A 26,642-nucleotide genomic window follows, 5' to 3' on the forward strand; every position below is an offset into this window, starting at 1 on the left:
CCCAGCCCTTTGGGAGACCTAGGTGGGTGGATCACCTGAGGTCAGGTGTTCGAGGCCAGCCTGGCCAACATAGTGAAACCCTATCTTTACTAAAAAATACAAAAATTAGCCAGGCATGGTAGTGGGCACCTGTAATCCCAGCTACCCGGGAGGCTGAGGCAGGGAGAATTGCTTGAACCGAGAGGCGGAAGTTGCAGTGAGCCAAGATTGCACCACTGCATTCCAGCCTGCACGACAGAGCAAGACTCTGTTTCAAAAAAAAAAAAAAAGGCACATTCATAAATACATGCTAGCAATAGTCCATAATATTGCCTACAAAACAAGTGGTGGCACAGAAAGCTAATTTCTCAAAAGTAACTAGTTAAGCCATTTGAAAACATTATAAAAACTGTGACAGCAATAGATGATCACAGATACCTATCACCAAATGTCATTATTTACCATTTTCATTTCTGGGAAGTCAAGTTTTTTTCAACAGAAAGTACAAATCTGGTGTCGGAGTGACCAGAGCTGTGTTGCCTCACACAGATCCTTGCTATACATTTAGAACCATTCAAATTAGTAATATGAAGCTAAGGCTATATAAAATAGGATAATGGTGTGAATTTGTATGGCTTTGGCATATATGACTGGTGAACTTTATGTGACATACTTCTGCCTGTGTATATGTGTCTTTGAAAAACAAACAAACAAATAACCATCCAAAAGCAGGGACCACATCTATGTTTGCACAGTGCTGTGCTCCATAAAGAAGGAAAGAATAACAATCTCAGGACCAGATTCTTCATTTTATAGGAATCTGGAGGTTTAGATAACTGACCTTGTGCAAAGATTTTTTTTTTTAAGAGAAAGAGAAAATAGGCAAATTGTATGCAACTGGGAATGGGAGAATAGAGAGATTTGTTTATTCTCTACCAAGCTGCCAAAGAAAGATGAGAGAGGGATAGGTATTTTCTACCAGAAAAGTTCCTTTTGCTGAATTTGACAAGAAAAAACAAACAAAAAAAGACTATTGACTATCACACACACACACACACACACACACACACACACACACACGAAGTCTTAATTTCTAGAGAAGGGACAAGAATATTCTGGGCTGTGCAGTGCTCTCTGGGAATGACTGGGATGCAGCTGGAGTGGTTATGGGGTTAGGCAATTGTGGGGTTTATGAGACACTGGTAGAGAAGGAACTTGAGCCTGGTGACATGTTTTGATGACTGCTTCCCTTTTGTCACCCATTGAATTCCAGAGGAGACCAACTTGAGCTACTGTGAAGTGAGAGTGATCAAAGCCTGTGGTCCTCGGTGGCCTAATTTGTTTGTCTGATCCCAGTCAGAGAGAAAAGAGGAAAGGAACTGCTCTTCTGAAAGTAAAAAGATTTCTGAATGCAGATGTGGTTGCTGCACAGCTCTTGGTGGGCAAAGTCAGTGACCTTAGGGGCTGCCAACAACACCCAGACAAGGCTACATCTTAGTGGAGGGGCCATGAACTGCATGCATTTAAAAACTTCATTTTAACTTGTCTGCCACCTGATCTTTATGGAGTGGCTTTTCTAAAGCACCAAGAGATGGACAATGTGTTAGCGCTTCTAACCTTACCCGCTCTTTATCCTGTTTCTACTGCCCTCTGGTGGACATGTTAATTAGAGAAACTGCCACTCTTTACCCCATCAGCACTACCTTCTCCACCACCATCATCACCACCGCCACCACCGCCACCGCCACCGCCACCACCACCAGCACCTCTATCGCCGCCATGATCATCATTACCACACCATCCCTGTTTTCCTCATGCACAGAATCAGCATCAGCCACATCATCACTCATAAACATTAGTTTCGTATTATGGTGGTGATATACCAGGTTAATAATACATATTTCAAAACTCTGGTCCACCGGATAATTCAAAGTAAATTCTTCATCAATTTGTCAACAATCAAAGTCAAGCAGAGGAATACATAGTGTTTGTGTACAGTCCTTGGGTGGAGCTCAGGGATGATTGCACCACGCTGTTGCTTTCCAGACAAACCAAGTGATACCAGGAAAGCGATACCTTTTATGAAATAAGATGTGAATACTAACTCTTTTATTTTTTACCACACAGTTGATAGACAAGATAAAAATGATCGGAGGTGCTTTATTTTTCCTTTCTGGTAAATTCATACTTTTAAAAAAATCAGAATGTAGCACAGAATGCATTCCTCTGTGTATATATATGAGGTCGCAACATTCCTTGGCATATAGTCTTGATTTTTAAGTTGTTTTTTTCTGTGTGTGTGCCTATATATATGTAGGAACACACACACCCACACATGCATACTCCAGGATAAAATAATAAAAACTTATAAAATTGCAAAGAGTACTTGTCCAAATAAAGGACTAACTGCCTATAAAATTTCCTTTTAGACAGTGAAGTCATAGCTAGAAGTTGGCAATAAGACCATCTGACACTACTAAAAACATTCTGCAATGTTCTGGAGGAGAGAGAAGGAGAGAGAAACAGAGAGAGAGAGAGAGAGAGAGAGAGAGAGAGAGAGAGAGACAGAGACAGAGAGAGAGACAGAGAGAGAGAGAGAGAGAGAGAGAGAGAGAGAGATCCAAAAGCTTCCTCAGCTGAGTTATTCTGCCTTTTATAAAACAACTTCACATCTGGACTGATAACTTGAATTCCACCCAGTGCCATTTAAATAGCCCAAGTTATAAACCTCTTAAACTTGGGGTTTATAATAGAAACACTGACAGACCCTTAACTATAGTGCCTCTATAGTAATGAAAGCACAACTATTTGATTATAGCAGTGTCTGGCAGGGCTGCTATAATTAAGAGTCTGTCAGCGTTTCCATTATAAACCCAAATTTTAAGAGGTTTTTAACTCACATTGTTTTAAATCACATTGGGCTGAAACTGGCTGTACAAAATGTCAGACCAGATGTGTGTGTGTGTGTCTGTGTGTGTGTGTGTGTGTGTGTGTGTGTGTGTTGCTTTTCTTTTTATTTACGAAAGAGAGAGAGAGGCATATAGGTGAAGGTTGCTTTTAAGATTGGGTTTGAAAAACATATATTAAAAAATTATTCCCTTGCTAAAAGTAAGAGATGCATGGGGTGGAGAGACATAGAGAATAAAGTTTGAAATACCTTTTATTTTTGATTGTTTTGATTGTGTTTTTTTTCCCTTTAAATGTGGTCTCATTTGAGAAAGCAGATTTGTACGTATCCAAAAAGCAATGTTAAAAAAAGAAATCGTTTGCTACCTGGTTCTCGATACTGGCTTATTTGGAAGATATTTGATAGTGTACACTGCTGGAGATGATGGAAATATCTTGTATTGTCACTTGTTCAGCTGCTCTGATATTTGAGATCATCTTTTCTGAGCTCACCATCCTTGGTGGGAGTCACTTTCATGTTTAAATACACTCTTGGAATAGGGTTGCCTGATCAAAGACTTACTGGTTTCTGGGGAAAATGAATAGAATTTGGACAGTTATGTTGGTTTCATGTATGTGGTGATAGGATTTATTAATTTATTATTTATCAAAGACCATTTATTGAGCATCTACTGTGTGCTGAATATTGCATTAGGAACTCTCTAGTGCAGTACATTCAACAATGGACTGGCAGCATTGCCTGGCACCTATGTGTCTTTGATGTCAATGTTAGGAAGCTAAACTGAGTGTTTCATTCAGTAGCCTTCTAACTAGAACTCTTTGTCTCTTCCAAGGGGCCCCTTACTTGTCTGGTAAGCCTATGCTCCTTCTTCCCCATACATTATTGACTTAGCACATAGTAGTCTCATCTAGAGGTAAGTATAGACTTAGAGTAGATTCAGTCCCTCCCCTCCCCATCCCCTCCCCTCCCCTCTCCTCCTCACCCCTATCCTTCTCTTCCTTTTCCTTCCCTTCCTTTTTGTTTTCCTTTCCCTTTTTCTTTGGATGGGTTTTTTCAGGTATTTGAAGCGCAGCCAGACAGCCAGCTAAAGGCCCAGGGAGCCTGGAGAGAAAGATGCCAGCCTAACGGTTCTCCCAGGAGCCTCCTTGAAGGACATCTGTGCCTTTGTAGAAGGTATAGATACTGTTCTCCAGGGACCTCTCAGCCTCTGGGTCACACTGGGAGTAGAGGAGGAAAAAGCTCACCCTCTTCCTCAAGCAACTCCCCACTATTTATTATTATTATTATTTTTTGAGACAGGTTCTCAGTCTCTCACCCACGCTGGAGTGCAGTGACATGATCTCGACTGACTGCAACCTCTGCCCCACCGGGGTTCAAGTGATTCTTGTGCCTCAGCCTCCCAAGTAGCTAGGACTACAGGCATGATTCACCATGCCCAGCAAATTTTTGTATTTTTTGTAGAGATGGGGTTTCACAATGTTGGCCAGGCTGGTCTAGAACTCCTGACCTCAAGTGATCCTCCTGGCTCCGCCTCCCGAAGTGCTGGGATTTCAGGTGTGAGCCAACGCACCCAGCCATCCCCAACATTTTAAAATTCATTTTTCCTTTCTCTTAACAACAGCCTAGCACTCCCATCCTTGATAACCCAAAATGCAAAACCTATGCTAAGCATAGAATCCAAACCTAAGTTTTATTTTTATGAGGCTGACTGCCTGTTCTCTATTTTGTGATATGCTGATTAGGAAAAACAAAACAAAACAAAAAAAAAATAATAAAAGAAATAAAAAGAAAAAAGGCTAAAGTAAAAATCAAGGAGGGACTGGTGGTATTTCTAATTTCATTCAGTCATTCACTTATTTATCTTTAAGTCTATGAAGGTGTTTCCCCCTAAAGGCAGACAGTGAATATTTTATTTTAATCTTGTAGTTTCCATCCAGACAGACCTTTTAACCCTTCATCTTCCAGTTCAGCCCAAGTCCCTCGCGCCAGGCGATCCTCCGTCGGAGGGCTGGGACTGTATTAAGTCTCCCTCTTCGAGCTGTTTGTTGACCACATTCACGTTCAGAGCCCTGGAGCTAAAAGCACTTTACACCATAAAATAAAAGCACTTTTTTTTTTCCTAAAAGGTTACGTCTGGAGGCCACGCGGCTCATACTTCATACCGAAAACTACTGAAAGGACTATGAAATCCTGTATGATTTACACTCTCTCGCTGCATTAGGGTATAGATCTACTCGACTCTAAAAATACGGTGGGTTTCTAACCGACGTGAATATATGTGCATTATTTCAGAAAGTCTGTTAGAAAACTTGTCAACACATTATAAAGCATAAACTAGGACTAGGCTATTAAGTACGGAGATCAGAGGCAGAATATATACTGCAGGAAGTCCTGGGGCGTCTCCTCCGCGGGCAAGATGAAAAGGGGGAGGAGGGAAGGGGAGGGGTCGTCTGCTGGCCTGGAGTTTACACGCAGTGTCGTCACGAAAGGTTTGGGAAAGAGCCCACAGAACGTAATTACCCTTTCAATGGGAGTAGCAACGGCTCTACAGCCCAAACGAAGTTAACTGAACGGCCAGAAAATAATTTTAACGTTGTCGTAATTTATTACTTTCTAAAAGCCACTGCTGGAAAAGTAAATATACTTATTGTGTATCCAATGTGCACGTTTAAAGTGACCTTTCACCCCCTCTACAAAACCACCTGCATCATTAATCAATACTTATGTAATATTTTAAAATCTCTTAAAACGACACATTTTTCTTTCTTTAAACACATACAAACCCTCCCCTCCCCCACTTTCGGGCGTTTTAGCTAGCATCTAGCAGTGCTGAGGGAGGGGGCGTCGCTGTAGGGGAGAGCACCAGGGACGGGGAGGAGGTCGACAACTAGGAGCGATCAAATGCCGACACACAGCCCTGGTTTTCTGGACTGGGTGAAATTTGACTGGGGGAGGGGCTGGAGCGGAGGGCAGTTCCCATTTGACCCTGGGCATATTATGATGGTGAAATTAAATATATGTTAATGCAGGAAAGGTCGCTGCTTACCTCTCCATTGGCACCCAGGGAAAGCAGCTGCAAAACTGGCTTTTTAATGTATGTTTTAAGATGTGGTTTCGGAAGGAACCCCCCTGGAATCTGAAACAAGTGTAATAACATAGCAGACCTACTTGTAACTAAGTGCTTAATTTCCTATGATTTTTTTTTTAAAAAGGAAAATCAATAAAATGTTGCCAGTTATTTATTGGAAATAACCACAGATAGCGGCCCTGATAGGGTGCCGTCGTTAGAGCACACACAATTGTGTAATGAATTGTAATTCAGAAGACTGTTAAATGTGAACCACAGAACCTTTCAGAGGTAATAAAGTCATTACTTTTTACACTATAGCCAACCCCGAAAAGCTTTATACACATCATTATATATAAATCATACATATATATATTTCCACAACACTCACTCGCTCATTTATATATCTTCTCCATAGATGGACTTTTATGGATGGGTGGGAACAATATTCAAATCTGAATAGCCTGGTTCTGAAAGAATCTGGCTCACCATTGTTACCTGAAGGGGCTTTTCTTTAATTTACGTATTTTTCAAAGGCCTCCCAATTGCAGTTTATTCTTCCCTCTCTTCACCTGCCCTCCAACCGCCCCCCACTTCTTCCTCCCCCACCAACTCCCGCGAAGACATTCTTTTGGAGACTCCAAGACTGGTTTAACAAGACAAAAAACAGACTGTGGTGGAATGGAGATGCTGACCTGCTCTGAAGAACTCAATGAAAAGAGGGAAATGGTGTCACACACAAGCTACCGAGCTTAACTGCTAGTGAATATTCCCGCTTCTTAAACAGAATTTGAGGTCTCCTCCCACCCTTAAACTGGAGGGAAACAACAACAAACAACAAACTACACTGACACAATCCCAGTCCAGCCCACATCTCTCTCAGTGTTGAGCATCAAAACCTCCTTTTCTTCCTTAGAGGGGTCCGAAGCTCCGCCGAGCTAGGCAAGCCAGTCATTTTCTAACACAGTAGACTTGAAACTTTACTAAGACGACCCAGGAATAAACAGCCGCTGGCCCGCAGGGCTAAGAGATGGGTGAGCGCCTGCAAGCCCGGGGCCCTCGCTTAAAACAATAAAGCCCCCCACCGGGTGGGTGAGTTTTCAGAAACGACACCCCACAGACTGAAGAGGGGGATGAGAAGACGGGGGTTGTGGAACCGCTCGAGGAGAGGGAAGGAGGGCTCCTCGCTCTGCAGACACACTCACACACATCCACCTGCACCTCAGGGTCTCGAGGGCCGTGGAGACCCGTCTCCACCCTGCACCCTCCGCACCTCCCTTGGACCTGAGTCCATTCTCCTCTTCCCCCCAAGCCCCTTCCGGATTTGGAACCGGACCGCGATCAGCCCGGCGGCGGCGGCGGCTGCAGAGTGGTGCTGGCAGGCAGGGAGGCTGGGAGGCGGGAGGCGCCGGGGGACTTTACAGGCACGTTTCTGAATAAACTTTCCAATCGCAGGGGGTGCTGTTGCTGTACATTTTACGTAAAACTGAAAGTATCCCACGCCAGAGTGAAGCCCGCTTTTTGACAGCGGCAGCACGCGCGTGTGTGTGCATGTATGCATTAAAGAGACAGGTTTTTTTTTTTTTTTTTTTTTTTTTTTCCCCAACAGGTCTTCCCTAATTTCCAGGGAACGTCTACAGAAAGGCGAGAGGGGGCTGCTGGCTCCCGGGTGTGCGCCTTGGCCGGCGGCGCCTGGGGAGCGCGGCGCTGACCCGGGGCGGTCCTCTCACTACCGTGGCCTCGCCGCTGCTCCTGCGAGCCGGTCGCTCTCTCTCCATTCCCCATTTTCTCTTTCCCTGGGTAACAGCACAGGAACAGTAGTGCTCTGCCCGTAAGAAACATTTTCTTTCCATCCCTCTGTGCTTTTGCAGTTGCTCTGGAGTGGGAGGGGGTGTGTCTCTCCTAGGGACCGGGCTCGGGGACCTCCCGCGGCGCCAGGAGCACGTTCCCAGGGACTGGGTCTCCCGGGACTGCCCGCGCTTTGTGCTCGGCCGCTCAGGGAGGTGGACGCCTCAGCGCCTCTCTCGCCCAGGCCCCCGGCGCGCCCCTCCGGGGGCCAGACTCTGGCTCCTCGTTCTTTATTCCTCGGGCTCTCTTTCTGCGACCCTTAGGAGCCGGGGACTCCGGCGCTTTCAGTTGCATCCAGACCCAGTCGCTTGTAGGGGCGCTCAGATCCCCGGTCCCTGGCTCGGCCTTGGGGGCGCCCTTGGGCCCCTGCCTGCGCCGCCTCCCTCTCCCCTGTCCACTCTTTCCAGGCCTCCCGGGCTCCTAGAGACCCGGGAGCTGCCCTTCCGGACCTGCAACCCTCCAAACTTGGGCTGGATTCCGCGTTGCCGTGCGCTCCCTCCCGCTTCCCCTCGCCCGCTGCGGAGCTGTAACTTGGAGGCTCAGCTCTCAACTTCGGGTGATTTTTCTTTGCTGTCTTCTCCTCGGGCAAAGTTTCCCGAGCGCGGCCGCGGGCTCGGGGCTTTCACTTCGGCCCCTGGCGTCTGCACGCGGGGAGCGAGCGCGGCGGCGGCGGGGAGGGGAAGTGGGTGTGCGTACGGAGGAGGGTGTCCGGGAGCAACTCTACCTGGCTTCCCTCCGCCCGCGCTTCGCCAGCCCGGGGCTGCAGCCTCCCCGTGTACTCTCTCTCTGTTTTTCTTTTAGAATAATCTTTCATTTTAGGGTCCGCGTGTGTGGGGGGGAGCAGGGCGCACGTCTTGCTCCCCCCCACCCTTTCCACCCACCCCTGCCACCCCTTTCTTTTCTCCCCGCCACGCCACCGCGGCGGCGCTCGCTGCGGCCACTAGTGAGCCCGCGGCCCCAGCGCCCCCTCCCCTCCGCCTGCCCCTCCCCCGGGGGCCGCGTCTGGCGTCCGCGGAGCCCCCCGCCCCGCACCTCCCCCGCCCCGCACTGGCCATTGGCTTGTCCTGGTCTCTTTTTCATGTCCAGCCCCTGATGTGTGTCCATTGGTGTGAGCTTCCCCTTCCCTCCTCCCCTTCTCTCCTGCTCGCCCTGCCCATGTTTTGTGTGTCTCTGTCCATCCAGACTCCTGACGTTCAAGTTCGCAGGGACGTCACGTCCGCACTTGAACTTGCAGCTCAGGGGGGCTTTTGCCATTTTTTTTCATCTCTCTCTCTCTCTCTCTCTCTCTCCCCCTCTATCTCTCTTCTCTCTCTCTCTCTCCTTTTTTTTTTTTTTTTTTTTTTGCTTAAAAAAAAAAAAGCCATGACGGCTCTCCCACAATTCATCTTCCCTGCGCCATCTTTGTATTATTTCTAATTTATTTTGGATGTCAAAAGGCACTGATGAAGATATTTTCTCTGGAGTCTCCTTCTTTCTAACCCGGCTCTCCCGATGTGAACCGAGCCGTCGTCCGCCCGCCGCCGCCGCCGCCGCCGCCGCCGCCCGCCCGCCCCGCAGCCCACCATGTCTCGCCGCAAGCAAGGCAAACCCCAGCACTTAAGCAAACGGGAATTCTCGCGTAAGTAACCCAATAATAGTAATAATAATTATTAATAATCACGAGAGCGCGCAGGACTAGAAGCAAAAGCGAGGGGGAGAGAGGGGTGTGTGCATACATTTTTAAATTTTTCACAAGAAAAACCTCCAAGAGTCGAGGTAAAAGAGATTAAAGGGAGAAAAAAAACCTCATCCCATCTCGAACCATTGCCATGTATGCACTTTTGAGACAGCACGCACCTTTTAATTTTATTTAATTTTACAAAAATTTGACTCCTCCTCTTTCCTCCTTTCCGCCGCTTTATTTCTCTTTTCGAAAAGGAATGCAATGATTTCCCACCCCCAGTTTTGCAAAATAATGAACAATGCTAAGGATGCGAACTACTCAATGGCAAACCTGGGGGTGGGAGCTGGTGGGGAAAGGGAGGTTGCTTCCCACTCTCCGTAAGAAAATGGGGGGAGGGAGTGAGTGAGTGCAAGTCTGAAAAACGATTCCCGGGGAGAAAAGAGGTGAGACTGGCCTTTGGACACCAGCGCGCTCACGGTCAAGTGTGCAGCGGGAGGAAAGTAGTCATCCCACAATAGTGAGAAAGTGGGACTGTGGAAAGGGGCCCCCGGCGCTCCCGAGTCCGCCGAGTCGGGAGAGGGGTCGTGGCAACGGGGAGAGCCGTGGGACCGGGAAGGACGGGAGACGCGGCCGGCACTGCCGCCTTTTGTTCCGGCTCGAGGTGGGTGTTTGTCCCGCTGCCTTTTGTGCCGGCTCTTCGCGCTTGCCCTCCCGCGCCGCCGCCGCCGCCGCCGCCGAAGGGCAGGAGCCAGGGCCCGGGGAGGAGGCGGCCGGGGGCACGCGGGAGAGGGAGGGAGGGAGCCCGGACTGCTGCCGCCTGGGTTGCCGCTGCCCACCCCTCCCGACCCAACCTCAGAGGCAGCAAGGAGAAGACTGGCACATAAATACATACATAAAAATAAAATAAAATAAAACAAGACAAGAGAATGTACAATTTCTTGCCCCCAAACCAAGGCCAGACGCTCTGCCAACACTTCTCTGTGACGGTCTTCTCTTTGACTCCCCCACTACCCCCCCCCGCAAAAATCTCACAATCTCTAATCTGTAAAAAAATTTACAATCACCCCGTTCCCCAAAATCCCTTCAGTTGCAAACTTAGGGCGCCGGCGGCACGGAGAGGGAGAGAGGAACTCCCTCCTCTTACTATTTTTTGGAAGATTTTCAAAAAAAGTGGAAGTGGATTTTGATTGGGAAAAATCTCGTGTCTGAATGTTTACAAGCACCGCGTGTGCGGGAGCCTCCTGCCAACAAACAGACAGAGGACCGAGCGCGGCGCGGCAGCCCCGGAGCAGGCAGCGGTGGCGGCCTGGCCTCGCCCGGGCCTTGCCGGACCTCGCTGCGCCCCAACCCAGCCCCGGATCGCCCACCCGGCGCCCGCCGCCCACCCGCCTGGCACGGCGGCAGGCCGCGCAGTGACTCCGCGCCAGCGTGGCCCGCGATCCCAGTCCGCCCTCAGCACAATGCCCAGACCTCTTCTCGACCTTCCAGACTGCGAAATCGGCTGCGTGAAACCCGGCTTTGCAAAGGATTTTTATTTTGTAAAGCAACTGTAAAAGCGCGTTCTGCGGCTCCCCTCCCCTCTGCCCTGGGTACTCTCTCAGATGTCTCTTGTCCACAGCTCCGGACTGCGGGGAGGTCACCACGTGCTTTCCCTGCCCCCACACCTCCCGCTCAATCTGGCCACCAGCCCCCCTGCGCCTGAGCACGGCCAGGCCAGGTGGTGGGGGTGCCGGGGGAGGGCAGGGGAGAAGTGTGTTTGAGTATGCATTTTGAGGGTGCTGGATCCTGGGACCCCGAGCACTTCACTCTTTGGGTCTTGCCCTCTTCCCAGGGCCTGGCTGGGTCTAAGGTTCTTGTGAGTTTATACAAGAGGTGGTGGTGCTGGCTGTCTCCCGCTGGCTGACTGCGCCTGGAAAGGCGGGCGGTGGGCACTTAGGAAAGTTTGGCAGCAAGGGAAAGAAAGGCGTGAGAGGGCGCACATCCCCCCCGCTACCCAATTTATGATTCTTAAATTTTGGATGCAGTTTTCAAGGACCAACTATACTTGGTTTTGTGTTTTTTAAAGGGGTGGTGGTAGTGGGTGCGCCTAGGGAATTGAATTTTTCACTGGGCCCTGGAACTTGTCACACATTTCGGAAGCTCCCCCGCCCCGGCACGTTGCGGGGCCCTCCCTCTTCCCACCCCCGCGCATCCCTCCCTCGCCTCTCTCCCCCGCCCCCCACTCCCCCGGCCGCGCCGGATGCTGATCAGACGCGGCGCGCGGCGTTGTGAAGTTACAGCCCGGCCAGGTATCGGCGGGAAGGAAGGGCAGTGTTCGCAGGACTCGGGAAAGCCAGGCCCTTCTTCGGAAGGATGCAGTGGGGGCTCAAAGGACGGACTGGGGCGCGCAGTCCAGGCTGCTGCCTCGTACCCCTCTCCCTCTTGGGTCCCTCTTGGGATACTCAAGGCTGGGAGGGTTAGTCCCCCCTCCTCCTGTCCCGGTGCCGGCAATGGGTTAAAGGGCCAGTTTAGAAGGGGGTGAGGGGGCCAATTCTTTCTTTTCTCATTTTCTGGGTGCGCAGAGGGGGCAGGAGCCATCCCCATCCTCAGGACCACCCCCCCCACCCCCCGCCTCTGCTATGTGGGCTGAATGAGCCATTCTGTCGCTAGGAGGCAGAACAAGATCAAGAAAGCTCAGCGAACTTGAACCTGTACCAGAGCCTCCCCCACCTCCTGCCAGGCGATTCTCGTCCGGGGAGGAACGAGCTTGAGGGTGGGGGTGGGGGGGAAGGAACGGTTAGGCAGAATTCCCTTTCTCTCCCCCATCACCCCGTACGTCTTTGTTCTTCATTTTGACTTTTAAAATGCTTCTGGCCAGGGCTGCGGAGAAGCGACCGGGCGCGCGGCCGACACCCCCGTGCGCGAGCTGAGACCAGCGCGCGCCGGGCTGGGAGCGGGGTGCAATTTTCGCTTTCTTTCGGGGCGGGCATTTTTGGTAGGGAGGAACAGGGAGTGCGCGCTCTAGGGCTTCGGGGCATGGCCGAAGTGGGGGATTTGGCAAGTTTGCACTTGGTCTCTGGGCTCACTTCTTCCATCCCCTCACCCCCACGCGAAGCACGGACCTCGGTGGCCTCGGCTGGCTTGCTCTGCTGCTCTGCAGCCCGACACCCCCCCCCCCGCCTCCCGTGGCTCTCGCCTCGGAGCTCGGAATCACAACAATAGTAATAGTTATCATCATAATGATGCCGGCAAACAGCGTCATTAATAATGAATAACCGCAGCCGCCGCCGCGCGCACACCCAGTGCCCAGAATTGCGGGGGAAACGCATTTGCAGAGATACCCCAAAGTAAAAAGTGTAAGCTCGTGGACACCGAATGAATTTCAGGACCCGCGCTTGGGGTGTGCGTGGAGATACTGAGACTGCACCAGGTTAACCAGCCGGGTTTTCCAAACCTCACGTCCTTTTTCACCAACTGGCGGGCCCAGGGAACCGTCACCCCACGGCCGAGCTGGACGGGCACGGAGGCAGCAGTCAGGGCCCCTGGCTGCCCTCCGCCTCGGGCCCCTAGGCCCCTAGGCCCCTAGGCCCCAAGGCCCCACGGCCGCTGCTGCACGTGTTCGCAGCAAGCGCGGCGGGAGCCTGCAGCCTGCACGCTGCTCGCTTTGTGCCTCAGAGTCCCGGCGCCCAACTTCACTTTCTGCAGGGTCCATCTCTGCCGGGCCCCCTGCCCCGGGCCCATAGCCCCCGGCTTTGCTTTTGTTTCTTTGCTTTTCCTCTCTGAATTTCAGCCTCCGTTTGCTTCTTTACCCGTTTAAAACAATCAAGGGGAAGGACTTGGAAAGCAAACTTGAAGACACATCTCCCTTTTCCCCTCCCCCTCCTCTCCCCAGCAGCTCTCGTTTCCCTCGCTCCTTACCGACTTTTCTTATAAGGATTATTTTTTTCCTTAAATTTATTCTTTCGCAACTACACAGAGAGGAAAGGGATCTCAGTCTGCCACTGAGACATTTAGACGTTCCAGGCTGTCTTGCTGTTTGAACGTAGAAGCATTTTATTTTCTGTTTCTTCCTCCCCTCGTAGAGAGAATTCGCGGCTAATTATTATGATTATTTGCCCACTCCCTTCCACTTCAATCGAGGACTCCCTGCTTTGTAGCCGGAGTTTAGGCCGGAGCTTAGAAACGTTGGTATTGTTGGGACGAAGGAGGATGGAGTTGAATTGAGGGAGGGGGTAAATGGCTGAGGTTAGGAAGGTTTTTAGGGAAAGGGAATTTGCATTAAAATGCAGAGAAATTATCAGATGCCCGGAAAGGAAATGTTGATTGCCACTGAGAAAAGATGTCAATGCAAATCAGCAGATTACACCATGAGAATTGTATTTTCATATTTTCTTTGTGTCCCACTTTGTCTGATTTTTAATAATATAGCAGCAATAATAAAAACACATTTTGATATTTCTCTGAACATGACTAACCAAATGTTTTGCAAGGAGACCGATGTTAAATGTATTTCATACATTAGGATATAATTCTTGTTAATTAGCAATAATTTACGTTAAGAGCATAGAAAATGTTGAGGTTACAGGTTTTATATCTGTACATTTGATCATCTTGTTATTTTCAAGAACTTTGCCTCCTATAAAATTAATTAGGTGAAATGTGGAGGTGTAATCAGCAACCTCTGAATTACCACTTCATTTCCCGGTTTTGATTGTAAATCAGTTCAGTCACTACATTTAGAAGACTTTAACCAAGTCTGTTGTGAACCACATTACGTTTAACTATTTGATACCTAAGAGACTATTTCCTTTTGCACCTAAATAATATTCCCACTTTTAGAAATGTGTCAGGCCTTGGGAATTAAAAAAAATGAATCTTAACGGTGGAATTAAAAAAATTTTTTTTGCAAAGGTTCCATGCGCTACTAACTTTGATAAAATAAAATATTTTCTTGAGTCTTCCTTCAGTCTGTCAACCTCAGAACTTGTAGCTAATGCTAAACAAAAAAAGCCACATTTATCGATGTGTACTTAAAATCCTTAATTCAGACAACAGGAATATTGGAGAATGAGTTCCCTATTCCTCACTTGGCCAAAATGAAAGCAAATGTAAGAGAAAAATGACATAAAGGCACAATGCAAAAGCCCTTCCATTTGTCTTCTTTTATTTGAAAAGTATGCATATGTTTTCTGTATTTATCTTTTGGCCAGTATGTTGGGCAAAGAAACATAAGTGCTTACTTTACTGTCTTTATTAGTAGGAATATAACCTTCATATTCCTGTGGTGACCTTATGTTAAATTAGGAGGAGTACCAGAGGCTAGAAATTATGAGATGTCCTACTTGAGCACAGGTGCAGCTAGGCAGGGCTCTCTCAATATTATTTCACCCAGCACATCTGGGAGTTACTCCAGATCTTCCCCCTCAATATTCAGCCTGGGTAGGGTTGAAATAAATTTAACCTGAGTTCACTGGATTTTTGCACTTTATCAAAATCTGTTCCAATATTCTACACTCAAATTAAAATCTATTTTTTGATTCTCTGTGGCTTTAAGTTCATTAAATGTGAAATTGGCAGCTTGCTAAAGAAGGTCAGGCTGATTAACTGTTTAAGACTTGTACATTTTCTGCTTCAGTTTTATTAACTGGCAGCATCCTGGATGTGTTTTGTATTTTGTGATTTTTTGGTTTTTTTTTTGATAGAGCAAGCATAAGCTTTCACAAGCAGAGACTCACCAACTCTCTTTTCCCCTTCGGAAGGTTAAAAAATGATAGAAGCTGGTAAAGTAGATGCTGGAGTATTTTGGTGCAAAGTTAAAAAAAAAAGCAAACAGGAAAGAAAGACTTGTCTACCTTGTTATACCATCCGCTGGTGATTATATGTGCAGAAATAGTCTCATAATGAAGCATTTTGGAGCTCATTCAGAAAATTAGTCAACTTCGAAAACATTAGGTGAAGTATTTCAAGTCTAAAGAAAGGACTTCTCAGCCTTGCTCTAAAATGTGGTGTTTGCTTGACCATTCTGATTTTTAGTCATGGATGGCACCAAGTGCAAACATGTTTAGAATATTTTAGGCATTCCTTTTCTCAGAATAAAAAAAAAATGACTAATTGGCTTATTTTCTTAAGTACTCAAAAGTATCCCATTTAGCTAATGTGTCTGAGAAGCATTGCCAGTGAATTTGGTATTTCTTTGATTTTGTGGCACTGCTGAGAGTGAGAGCAGAAAGGTTTTTGGCAGTGTGAATTATGCTGCGACATGATTATTATTTAGATCCTTTTCCTAGGTACATGCAGTCATTTTTGTATTACGGCAGTGTAAATGTGGCACATTTTTGTGTGACATAGTAGCTTTCTAATTTATGAAGCCATGTCTGTATACTTAGGAGTATATACATTCACACACAAAGGGTGGGTGTGTTTATTCACCTCTTCTTTCACTCTTTGGCACAATGGACAACTTAGTGTATAGGAAAAAGAAAAAAATTTAGTTTCTATCCATGTTTTTTTTTTAACCAGTTTTTTTTGTAGTTATTATTTAAGCTTTCTTTATGCTCCCTGTGTTAACTATTTAAGTAGCATTCTTTCTAAACTTACAAATCAGACACATTTGTTGCTGTGTGTGTGCATGTGTAAATGTGTGTGTGTGTTCTCTGGAGTTATGCAAGTAAGACTGTTTTCTTTACATACATGATGATTTGCCTCATTGATAAATTTGCTCTCTTGTTGATAACCTTCACATCCTTTTACATTTTGTATGCTCACATTTTCTGGGTATTACACAGAGAAACCTAGAAACACTTTACATGATGTGGTGGGGCATGGGGTTGAGATGTGCCTTACCCCTTTTCTCTCCTCTCTGGCTTTCTAATAATTGTGCTTTTGTTTCTCCAACCACAGCCGAACCTCTTGAAGCCATTCTTACAGATGATGAACCAGACCACGGCCCGTTGGGAGCTCCAGAAGGGGATCATGACCTCCTCACCTGTGGGCAGTGCCAGATGAACTTCCCATTGGGGGACATTCTTATTTTTATCGAGCACAAACGGAAACAATGCAATGGCAGCCTCTGCTTAGAAAAAGCTGTGGATAAGCCACCTTCCCCTTCACCAATCGAGATGAAAAAAGCATCCAATCCCGTGGAGGTTGGCATCCAGGTCACGCCAGAGGATGACGATTGTTTATCAACGTCATCTAGAGGAATTTGCCCCAAACAGGAACACATAGCAGGTAAATGAGAAGCAAGGAGAAAAGCTGTTTGCATGTTTTCTTTTCATTTGCAGAGGTGCTGTAGCCAAGCAGTAAGGAGTGGTGAAGTGCTTTCTCTATTTCTCCATGTGACTGTCCACGACAGCCCTGTAATGTTAAAACAATCATTTCTATTGCTTACGTCCAGAACAGGGAAAAATAAATATTTTCCACCTCACCAAATCAGATGTAGGCAGAATAGGTATACACACCAGACACCCTCTCTCTGGGTCCATTGATTTTCGATTTCTTTTCTTCCCTGTCCCCACCTTCTCATTTTGAAGTATTGGGCTTTACTACATCTATTCCACCTTCCATTGTCCATTTCCAGCCTTGGTGATGTGTCAGAGGCAAAGTGTCCATATAGGCATTTACAGTTCAGCCAATGACTTGTTTGACTCAGGACATCTGGTTAGGCTGCTTTAGGGGTTCAGCTCATTCTCAAGGCATCCCTGAAGTAGGGTGGGCTGGCAGGGTAGTTGGAGGAGGTGGAAAGAGTTAACTGAGCTTCAGGGCTAGCCTTGGATCCATATTGGCTGTCAGCCCGGATGGGGCTGTAATTAAACACAGCCCCGTGGTGGGATGACACCATGACCTTGACTTTAAGATGCCATTTTCGACTGGCCAGGCCAGAGTAGAGAGGGCAGTTGCTGAAGCGCACAGACATGCTTACTCGAAAAGTTTAAGGGCATGTTGGAAATTTCAAAAGGTTGGTTTGACAGGAACGGCTGCTCCCTGCAGCCTGCCTCCTCAGCTAAATGATAAATGCTTCTCTGTGCTCTCTCTTGTCTCTGATGTGGTTTTGACAGATGTATCTTGATTTTGTTTGTGGTTTACACAGCCACATGTCACCCTTACAAATGTCCAGTCCAGACTCCACTGTTTCTGCTATAACACAATGTAAAAATTTTCTTGGAAAAACACACAACACGTATTCAACAGCCCTCCCTCCTTCGGTTAATTTTAGCAGGGAGGTAGCTAGGTGTGTGGCTTTCTCGGCAGCTCAAGAGAAAAGGCATTAAAGACTAGCAGTGGGACTTAAATTCCCTACTCTAAGTCATAAACAGAAACACTTTGTAGTGACCCTCAGAACATTTTTTGATTGAGTACGTTAGACAAAGTCAATGCAGATTCTGTGATGACTGACGTGCCATGCCTGTTAGTGGATCACTTTCTTCCATCAACCCCCCACCCAGCTCCCGAAAGGCAAGAGGTTTGTTCAGTTTTAGGAAAGGTAGTGTATATCATCAATTGATTCACTGGAACTTATCTCTTGGACCTAGTTTGACCACAAAGTTGAACCATAATAGGTCAGTGGTCCAGAGGGGATTAAATGTCATATTATTTCTCTTTTCCCCCTCTAGAATTTGATCATTAAAACCAAATGTGGCATTTTCTTTCTTTTTAAATGCTGTCTGTAATAGCACTCAGATACTTTCCCTTTAGTGAAATGAGAAATCTGCTGCCAGGGAAGCTGCATTTGCAGAGTATATTTCTTGAATCCACCACATTTACCTTATGTGACATGTAGGTTAAGATTTTATCTCCCCTTCCCCCCAGTAGGCTACGGGAATGACCATTTCCATGTGTTGTCTTGTGACTGGAAGGAAAATGAACAGAAGTGTAAGGCATGATTAATGAAGCAAGAGCAGGCGGAAGGGGATTTGTCGTCTTCGGAGATCCAAAGCCTTGCTAAATCACCAAATATGGAGTAACACTTGCGTGATGTAACATCGTATTTACATATCGAGCTGCTCGTTTAAAAGACAAAACACAGTGTCTGTCAAGCAAGAATTAAAACCACACTTCTTACTGAGGTCCCAGATAGGTTATTCAGTCTCAGATTAACCAGCTCAAAAATTCTATGCCTTTGTATTTAGAGGAAGAATCTAAAAGCTGGGGAGAAGGCCTTACGTATAGTTAAGGCTTTTACTGCTATAGTTGTGAATCTATGTAGGGAAATAAAATATATTTTCTTGAACTCCCTGGTTGTCTGAAGGTTCTGTTATTATTTTTTAAAAGAACGAGTACAATAGCAGAGCCTAGAGAAGCCAAAACCAAAAGCAAATTTAAAATATGTTTTATAGAGCTAATAACCAATCATTTACTGGGACGAAAGGCTCTCTAAGATATCTAAGATTATTCAATGGGTGCACAACAAGTGCTGTGACCTAGGTGAGGTAAACCTTTCATGCATGAATAATTACAAAGTCTTGATTTCTTTCACTGTGTTTAATCACCTGTTCCCACCCTGGAATTGGCTAAACATAAATAGTGTGGTCACATCTCAAAGTGAGATGTCAGCAACTAGAATCACGACTTCTCATAATTCACAGTAATGAATTAAGAGTTTCCTATGGTGAAATTAACATTCTACCATTGCACATAAATTCCGATGCTCTGGCCCTCAGGTGCCCCTGAAGCGAAGTTCTGGAAGATGGCTGTGTGTGTACCCCCAGCCCATTTCTCTAAAGCACGTCTCCACAATTCCAAGTCTGCTTTTCTTTTTATGATGAGGAAGGAAACAATAACAGTAATCATTCAGTAGATATTTGAATTGTGTCACAAAAAGAAAGGAGAAGCAATGCTTTGTATTAAGGAAAGAGATATATTGATGAATCTCTAGAAGAATATGTTTGGCAACCACATAAAAGGTAGTCATTTAAGCATGCTGGGTAGGAAAGGCTTTATTAAAGTGATGTAAGTTGGATTTGAGTTCACTGTGAGCCTGTACCATTTTATAGACAGGAAGCAAGAATAAAACACTGACAGATCTTCTTCCTAAGATAAATAAAGCTTAGAATTCAGGCTTTCAGATAGGAGAATAAGGCAGAGTTCTTTAAATCTTGAGTAAAATGGTATGCGTTTTAACTGTACTCAGGCCTCTCTAAGCTGAGTGGGTTTTTTTTGTTTTGTTTTGTTTTGAGACGGAATTTTGCCCTTGTTGCGCAGGCTGGAGTGCAGTGGTGCAATCTCTGCTCATGCAACCTCTGCCTTCTGGGTTAAAGCGATTCTCCTGCCTCAGCCTCCCAAGTAGCTGGGATTACAGGCATGCACCACCATACCTACCTAGTGTTTTGTATTTTTAGTAGAGACAGAGTTTTCCCATGTTGACCAGGCTGGTCTCGAACTCCTGACCCCAGTTGATCCACTTGCCTCGGCCTCCCAAAGTGCTGGGATTATAGGGGTGAGCCACCGTGCCTGGCCCAAGCTGAGTATTTTTTAGAGAGGATTCTTTTTACCTGGTGAATAAATGGGCATGTGCTCCCCTACCTCATACACATACACATATGAGCTGTACACATAGATGTTGATCAGGTTGCTTTTTTCATTTTATTTAAATATGAACAATATTGTGTGATTGTGATCCACTGAGATCATTGAAATAGTATTAATTTAGCTGGGAATTAACAGCTTATGTTGTGTGGGCCCAGTTCATCAATATGTGTATCAGATATCCACCCTCAGATATCAGCAGCCTTTGACTTGCAGTCAGAGCTTTCAGTAGGGGTTTTGTTTTGTTTTGTTTTAATCTCATATTTTATGATGGGGGAAATATTAATCGAAGATTACTGAATGTGAAACTGCTGTTCCATTATAGAAAAGACCCAACCAAACATTATCCCATCATGTCAGATTTGAGGTTTTGGCTTATTGCACATAGGAATCTTTAAATTAGGTTTGGGCTGTCATAAAGTTAGCTTTTTGAGAGAATAGAGAAAAAATATGACAAGTCCTATAAAATGTAGTAAAGTCTGCTACTGTTGATATATAACATTTTTCTCTTTAGAATCATGAAAATAGACATTTATATCAGGGTATTTAAAATTATTTGCCTAGACAGTGTAGCTGGTATTTAGATAATGATATATCAGACAGATACTCTAAAGAAGGGGGATTTACCAATTCAAAATGGAAATATATTAGCATGCTACTTAAAAGTAAATCGAATATAATATGCTTTTCGGAATTTAGAAAATCAACTCACCTTTTTTTGTATCCATTCTGATTCTCTCCTAGCTCAGACTGAACTGGTGGATGTACTTGTGTACTTTATGGTGTAATTATAAATGAGACTATAAATTATAGTATGCTATTATGACTACTTATTTTTCTTTTTTTTTATTGTTGCAATTGTGAATAAAAATGACTGACCTCTGATGTGAATTTTCAGCATGGCAGTTAATACAAAACAAAAAAAACACCACTACCAAAAAACAATATACTGGTGAACATTTTATTTGCCTTCAGAATCCAGTGAGTAGAGAATATTGTTTTCTAATAAAGACCTAGGATTTTCATAGGGAGCCTATGTGTGCGAGGCCACTTTCCAAAGATCCATGTTCATGAAACTGGGAGTCCTATATACAAGCTGTATTTGTAAATAAGACAGAGAAAGGTTGTGAACTGGCAGCTTGGATGTTTTGTCAAAGTACAATGTCAGAGAAACTCTTTCTAAGACAAATTGTAAATAGAACTGTCACAGTGATTGCATGATTGAGCCGCAGAAGTGTCCTACAATTGTTGGCATTGTCAGGACTTTTGAAAGCTTAATTAAACACAGTGGCCCGCATGGCTGCTAAATTTACTAAGGAAAGCCAAAAGGAAAAAACAAAAATCTAAAATGTACAAGATCCCAAAGATCCCAAACTTCTTTAGATATTACCCTTGTGGTGACACAGAAAAGATGCATTGCGCATTTTTCTAGTCATCTTTTATAAATAATAGTTTTGAGAATAGGTCCACGTGATATGAAGATCATCCTGTGTATGATGTGGAGATTGTGTTAGTTTTTCTGTCTCCAGCTGTTACAGACAGTTAATGTAAAAATGGCCTTTTATTGGAAACACAAATATGTATTCACTTCAAGAACCAGGAGCAGAGGGGGACAAAGTTTCTCTCCCATTCTCTATGTTTATTCTGTAAAAGCTTAAAAAAAAAAAAAACACCAGTGCTGTAATTTCTTAAATCACCCTGTTCCTTGTGTTGCAAGTTGTGCCTTTACTATAAAGGATCTGAAAAATGTTATGCACACCTTTCTCTTAGTGAATGTGGCATTTAATTGTGGAGCTGCATATGGGCTGGAAAATGCAACTGGGTGTAGAAACGTGCAGACAGGGTCAGGACAGGCAACCTTCAGCTCAGGGAAGAGGCAAGTTGGATGCATATTAATGGCACCTTTTAGAGTCCTGGAAAATCATTAATTTCGCACTGCAGCCTCCATGTAGTTTGGCTAATGTGGGAGTTCTAAATTGGGGTACCTAACGAATATGCAAATCCTAGGGAAATGTTTTTTAGATTTTTGTGATTTCTCAATGAAAGTGTTTAATAAAGGAGAATAGGTGAATGGTGGCTTTGCATGCTGGTCAGTAAGAAAGGAAGAAAGTTTGGCTTTCCTTTGGGGGGAAATATTAAATTTAACTGAAGTAGAAAGCACAGCTAGGGAGATGCACCGAGATTTCGTCATTGGATGTTAATTTAATCTACGTTGGTTGGTCCGTTCACACCCTTTATTGTACAAAGCAATCATTTGACAAAATTTACCCCAAGCCCAAAGTCTGTTTTTATATACAGTAGTACCAGCTTTGTGCAATATAAAGCACTTAGCATCAAGCTGGACCCAGCCTGGCACCTTGCCACTTTTTTAGCATGAGATTTAATCACCAAGGATCTTTAGTACCTTTCTGCTTGTTCAGATTTCATTTGGGTCATGGCTATGTCAGTAGTGTTGTTATTTCAAGGATTAAAAAAAAGGTTCTAACTTAGAGCCCACTTTTAACATTATTTCAAATCAAGCAGGTTTTGATGTTATGTGTCAATTTGGATGACATTAATAAAGTTCATAAAATATGTTCAGACTATATAATTAAATGGATGACTATTTTTATTTGTAATATAAATAGGAAATTGACCATTGTCTCCCTCCTCTTTTCTCCTACCCAGGTAAATGAGCATCCTTAAACAGCTTCTCCCCTTTACGACCAGGGTATAGAGCACTGGCCAATATCAGTAAATTTACCTTTGTAATTTGCCACGTAGTTTTTACAACATGACCTAATTAATTTGAGCACGAACCATATTATTGCTACTGGAGTCATTTTCTGTCACAAACTTAATTTCCAGGAAATGTAACCTGACAAATAAGAATTCTTTAGCTCTCTACATGTGCTCCTAGAGACCAAAGGCAGATTTAAAATAATAATAATTTTAAAAGTGCCAGCATTATTAAAGCCAGTATGCTTGATGCCAAACTTGATTTGAAGCCAGTAAACATCAGGCTGTATTTCTAATCAGTTTTAGAATATAACGTATTCCATATTGGGTTCACTGGAATTTGTCTCCCTGCTTTTTACTGGCCAGCTGCACTCCCTATGCATTTTTAAAACATTTCAGCAAAGGCTTTTGCTGTTCTTAGCAGGGTTAGTAACTTGGGGTCTATTTCTGAGCTCATTCGTCATTCTGCAATGGCATTGAGTTAGGTTGGCAAGGGAAGGATTTGAGGCATGGGGGGTGGTGAGGTCACTTCTGATCCCAGCAGGGAATAGGTGAGCTTCATTTGCCTTTACAATAGGCACACAGTTACTGCACCTTGGAGGAGCTCTCAGGTGCCGCTCAGATGGGCGCATGTAAATGCCCTGTCAGATGTGGAGCTGGAATATTAATGCTTCTTCCACCACTGCACCATAATAAAGCTGTACACAGCAAGCTTAATATGCAGCTAGTCTGGGGAATTGTATAAACTTAGATAGCCCAGTGTGAAAGACGGCAATGGGAAAATGCTGGATATGCCACAGTTTCCATTCTTGTTCTCCTTTGATCTGTAGCAAAATGAAAACATCCTTTTCTTCTCTTGAAGTTGTCTCCCCAACTCTGCCACCTCCCAATTCACCAACAGAAATTTTTTTGCATGTGCTGGTATGGAGAAATATAACATAATTTGTTTCATATGGTTAATTACAGGCGTTTGAATATTTAAAATTTTAAATAGCCACAGTTCCAGCTTTTCCTGTTAAAAGTATGTGATTTGAACAAAGGGAGTTCAGTGTAAATATTTGTGGTGATTTGCAACACCCCTCTTTCCCCATTAAACACACACACACACACACACACACACACACACACTCAGTTTAAATCTAGTGCTGATTTAAAGGACTTCTGTACCTTCATTTGTACTTTTTTTAAAAAATAACTTTCAACAGGAATTCCATTAAAATATTTCACCATTATATTTTTGAGTCCATATTGCTTGAGGTTTTAAAGAAGATTTTTAAAATGTGTTCGTTTAACAGAATCAACAGCTGTCAGAAGCAGTTGTGGTAGAGCCACAAAACGTATAAAGAAAAATACATGTTTCCTGAAACAAAACACTTGAAAAAATAAGCCAAGAACTGGTGAATTAGAAGTTTGCAGGCAGGGAACTGGAGTGTCATCTCTTAGTTCACCCCGGAGACTGATGTGAGTGGATCTGATGCAATGCTGCTGGAAGATTTACCTGCACAGGTTGCTTCTCTAAGGCAACGCACAGTGTACGATTGACATGTGCACCAGAGCTTGGCTGGGCCTCAGCTCGCTCCCTCTTCTGCCCTATTTTTTCCCTTTTTGATCTCTTTAGATAAATAAAATACCAAGTTCTCAGAGTGCCAAACAACAAATTATATTTACTTAAAGGTGAGATGATCAGGTTTAAACTTCCTGTAAAAGAGGCGAGACGGTGCCTTGCACACCCTTTTCCAGATAGGGCTGGCAGCATGTTATTCAGAACCGAATTGGTCTCCGCCAGGGAATTCCCAGTGGGAACCTGGAGCAGGTATGTTGATGAAGGGGATACCTGGGGACCTTTGGTCACTCACAATGAGTTTTTGTTTGTATTCTCACTGTTGTTAGCATTGCCGATGAACAATTACACCTGCAATTTGATTTTAGTTTTAGATAGAGGCAAATCCACTGATTAAAAACTCCCATTAAAATAAAGAATGGAATTATTGTGAAACCTGCAAGGGTGCCTTCAAAAAGAACACCAGTGCTGTTGTGTAACTACCTCCTCTTTCTGTTTTCTTTTTGAACTTTCTTAAAAACAGAAGAAATCTTTTTGCTAAGCATCAGGGCATTTAAATTTATATTCATCAGTTGTTCATTTTCTTAATATGAAATGATGCATAAAAAAGCTGCAAGAAAAATCACATCTGTTAATTTTTAGGGCAACAAGGTATAGCTTGGATTCTTATATTGGAGCACAAAGCACTGTATGCCAAGTCTGATCCTGTATGTTTTAAATATAGAGATTTAATATTTGGTCACCCCCTGCCCACTCCCCAAACAAAAACAAACCTCAAAAAACTAAGATGACCAAACCTGAAGTATTGTCCTTCACCAATTCAAGGTATACCATGATTTTATGATTTATTTACTTGTAGGGGAACCCCAGTGAACCGTTTACTCCCCATTTTAACCCCTTGCCCTGGACCCATTCAGTTCCCAGTTAAAACAATGCCTTAACCAATGTTAAACCTTAAATCTTGTGAGTTTCTCTCCTACTCCATTGCACTCTAAGATCTATTAAAAAATTTATTCTTTTACATTTAAAAGTGAACATTGGCTACTGAAGAATGATTTAAAGGCTGAAAAAAATTTTAATAATAAATCGTAACCTTCTCATGTTATGTTTTTGTTATGTTAAGGGGAAAAAATCAATAAGGAAAAATTTAATTCTGATAAAGATACTCTTGGATCTTTGAAAACAACTGCTGTCCTTTTAACTAAAACATTTGAGCAGCTTCAAAGACTATGTATTTCTTCTGATCTTGGAGCTGTGTGACTGGTAGCAAGAAAGAAAAAAAATTCTTATTCTACATACAAGTGGATTGCTTAACAAGTCAGCACAGACACGTACTTGTTTGTACAATAGAGATAAAAATTCCTGTATAAAAATAATTCAGCTGCTGACAGCAGGCATTGTTGTTGGACCTGTCTTTTGTGCTTGTCCCAGCTCTGGGCCCCCCTCCTCTCCTATCTGCTTGGGGCAGCCTGCTGCCTGCACACTCCTGACCAGAAGTTAATTGCTATATATTAAGTATATAGGTATTGTATTTAAAGAGGGATATCTCAAGCCTTCCTATATGCATTCCACTTTACTTTCTGATGTGACTGCGGTGTTGCCAGCAGGGGGGTGGCAGGCAAACGCTCTAATAGGGAAAATCACTTGAAGGCAGTTAGGGGAAATTTGGCCTTCAAGTCCCATTTGCTCTGCAGTGTAGCATTGGTTTCTAAACTTTTGTTTTTAATCTAATTCTGATTTACCCTGTCACATCCCATATCAACCCTCATTGAACTCTACTCATGTAGAGTAACATTAGTGTCAAACGGAATTGGTCGGGACTGTGGACCTGTGGCTCATACAGATGGTTGTGGATGTGGGTTCCAGGCAGCTCTGCATCCTATCTTTTCTAATAAATGTTAAAATGTGGTACATTTCTGAGCAGGGCCCATGGATAAGAGAGTTAAGAAATCAGGGGATAGTACCTGAGGTTTTCCCCCTTCTCTTTCCCATTTTCTTGATAATATCCACATTTCTGGTAAGATCAACTCCAGGAGAAAGTTTGAGGCTGGGGTATAGAGGGAGAGAAGGTGCAGAGAGAGTCTGTTGGAATATTCTTCGATAGCAGTTCAAACGAAATCCCCACAGCAGAGAGCTTTTGGGTCTAGCAGTGGAGCGGTAAGCTCGGACACGTGGCCTTTCGAAGCTGTTATTCTCAGTCTGACTTGCACACCAGCTGAGATAGGACTTTACATATACTTTCTTGCTTTCACCTGGGTTGGAGAGGTTGGGGTTGGGAGGAAGAAGAGGGGTTCATTGGGAATTCTGTCACTAGAATTTTTGAAATGTCAGAAGGTTAGCAAGGTGTGTTAGCATTCAAGGAAAAGATTCTTCTCCAGACTGGTAATTGGAAAGC

General features: G+C 44.5%; 1 protein-coding gene across 21 annotated transcripts in view; it reads left to right on the forward strand.

The window, feature by feature from the left end:
* The first annotated feature begins 8,968 nt into the window (after window positions 1–8,968).
* The window catches only part of BCL11A (BCL11 transcription factor A), a 100,021-nt gene continuing 82,347 nt past the window's right edge, over window positions 8,969–26,642 (forward strand). For 8 of the 21 annotated variants that reach the window (XM_035272508.3, XM_035272509.3, XM_002757732.7 and 5 more), the window contains exons 1-2: window positions 8,969–9,420; window positions 16,345–16,674. In XM_035272508.3, coding sequence (XP_035128399.1) covers window positions 9,366–9,420; window positions 16,345–16,674 — 385 coding nt within the window. In that variant the 5' untranslated portion in view covers window positions 8,969–9,365. The other 13 variants (XM_017964314.4, XM_054244961.2, XM_054244965.2 and 10 more) reach the window with 5 other exon arrangements.

The sequence above is a fragment of the Callithrix jacchus genome, chromosome 14, assembly GCF_049354715.1.
Source record: "Callithrix jacchus isolate 240 chromosome 14, calJac240_pri, whole genome shotgun sequence".
Taxonomy (NCBI): Eukaryota; Metazoa; Chordata; class Mammalia; order Primates; family Cebidae; genus Callithrix; species Callithrix jacchus.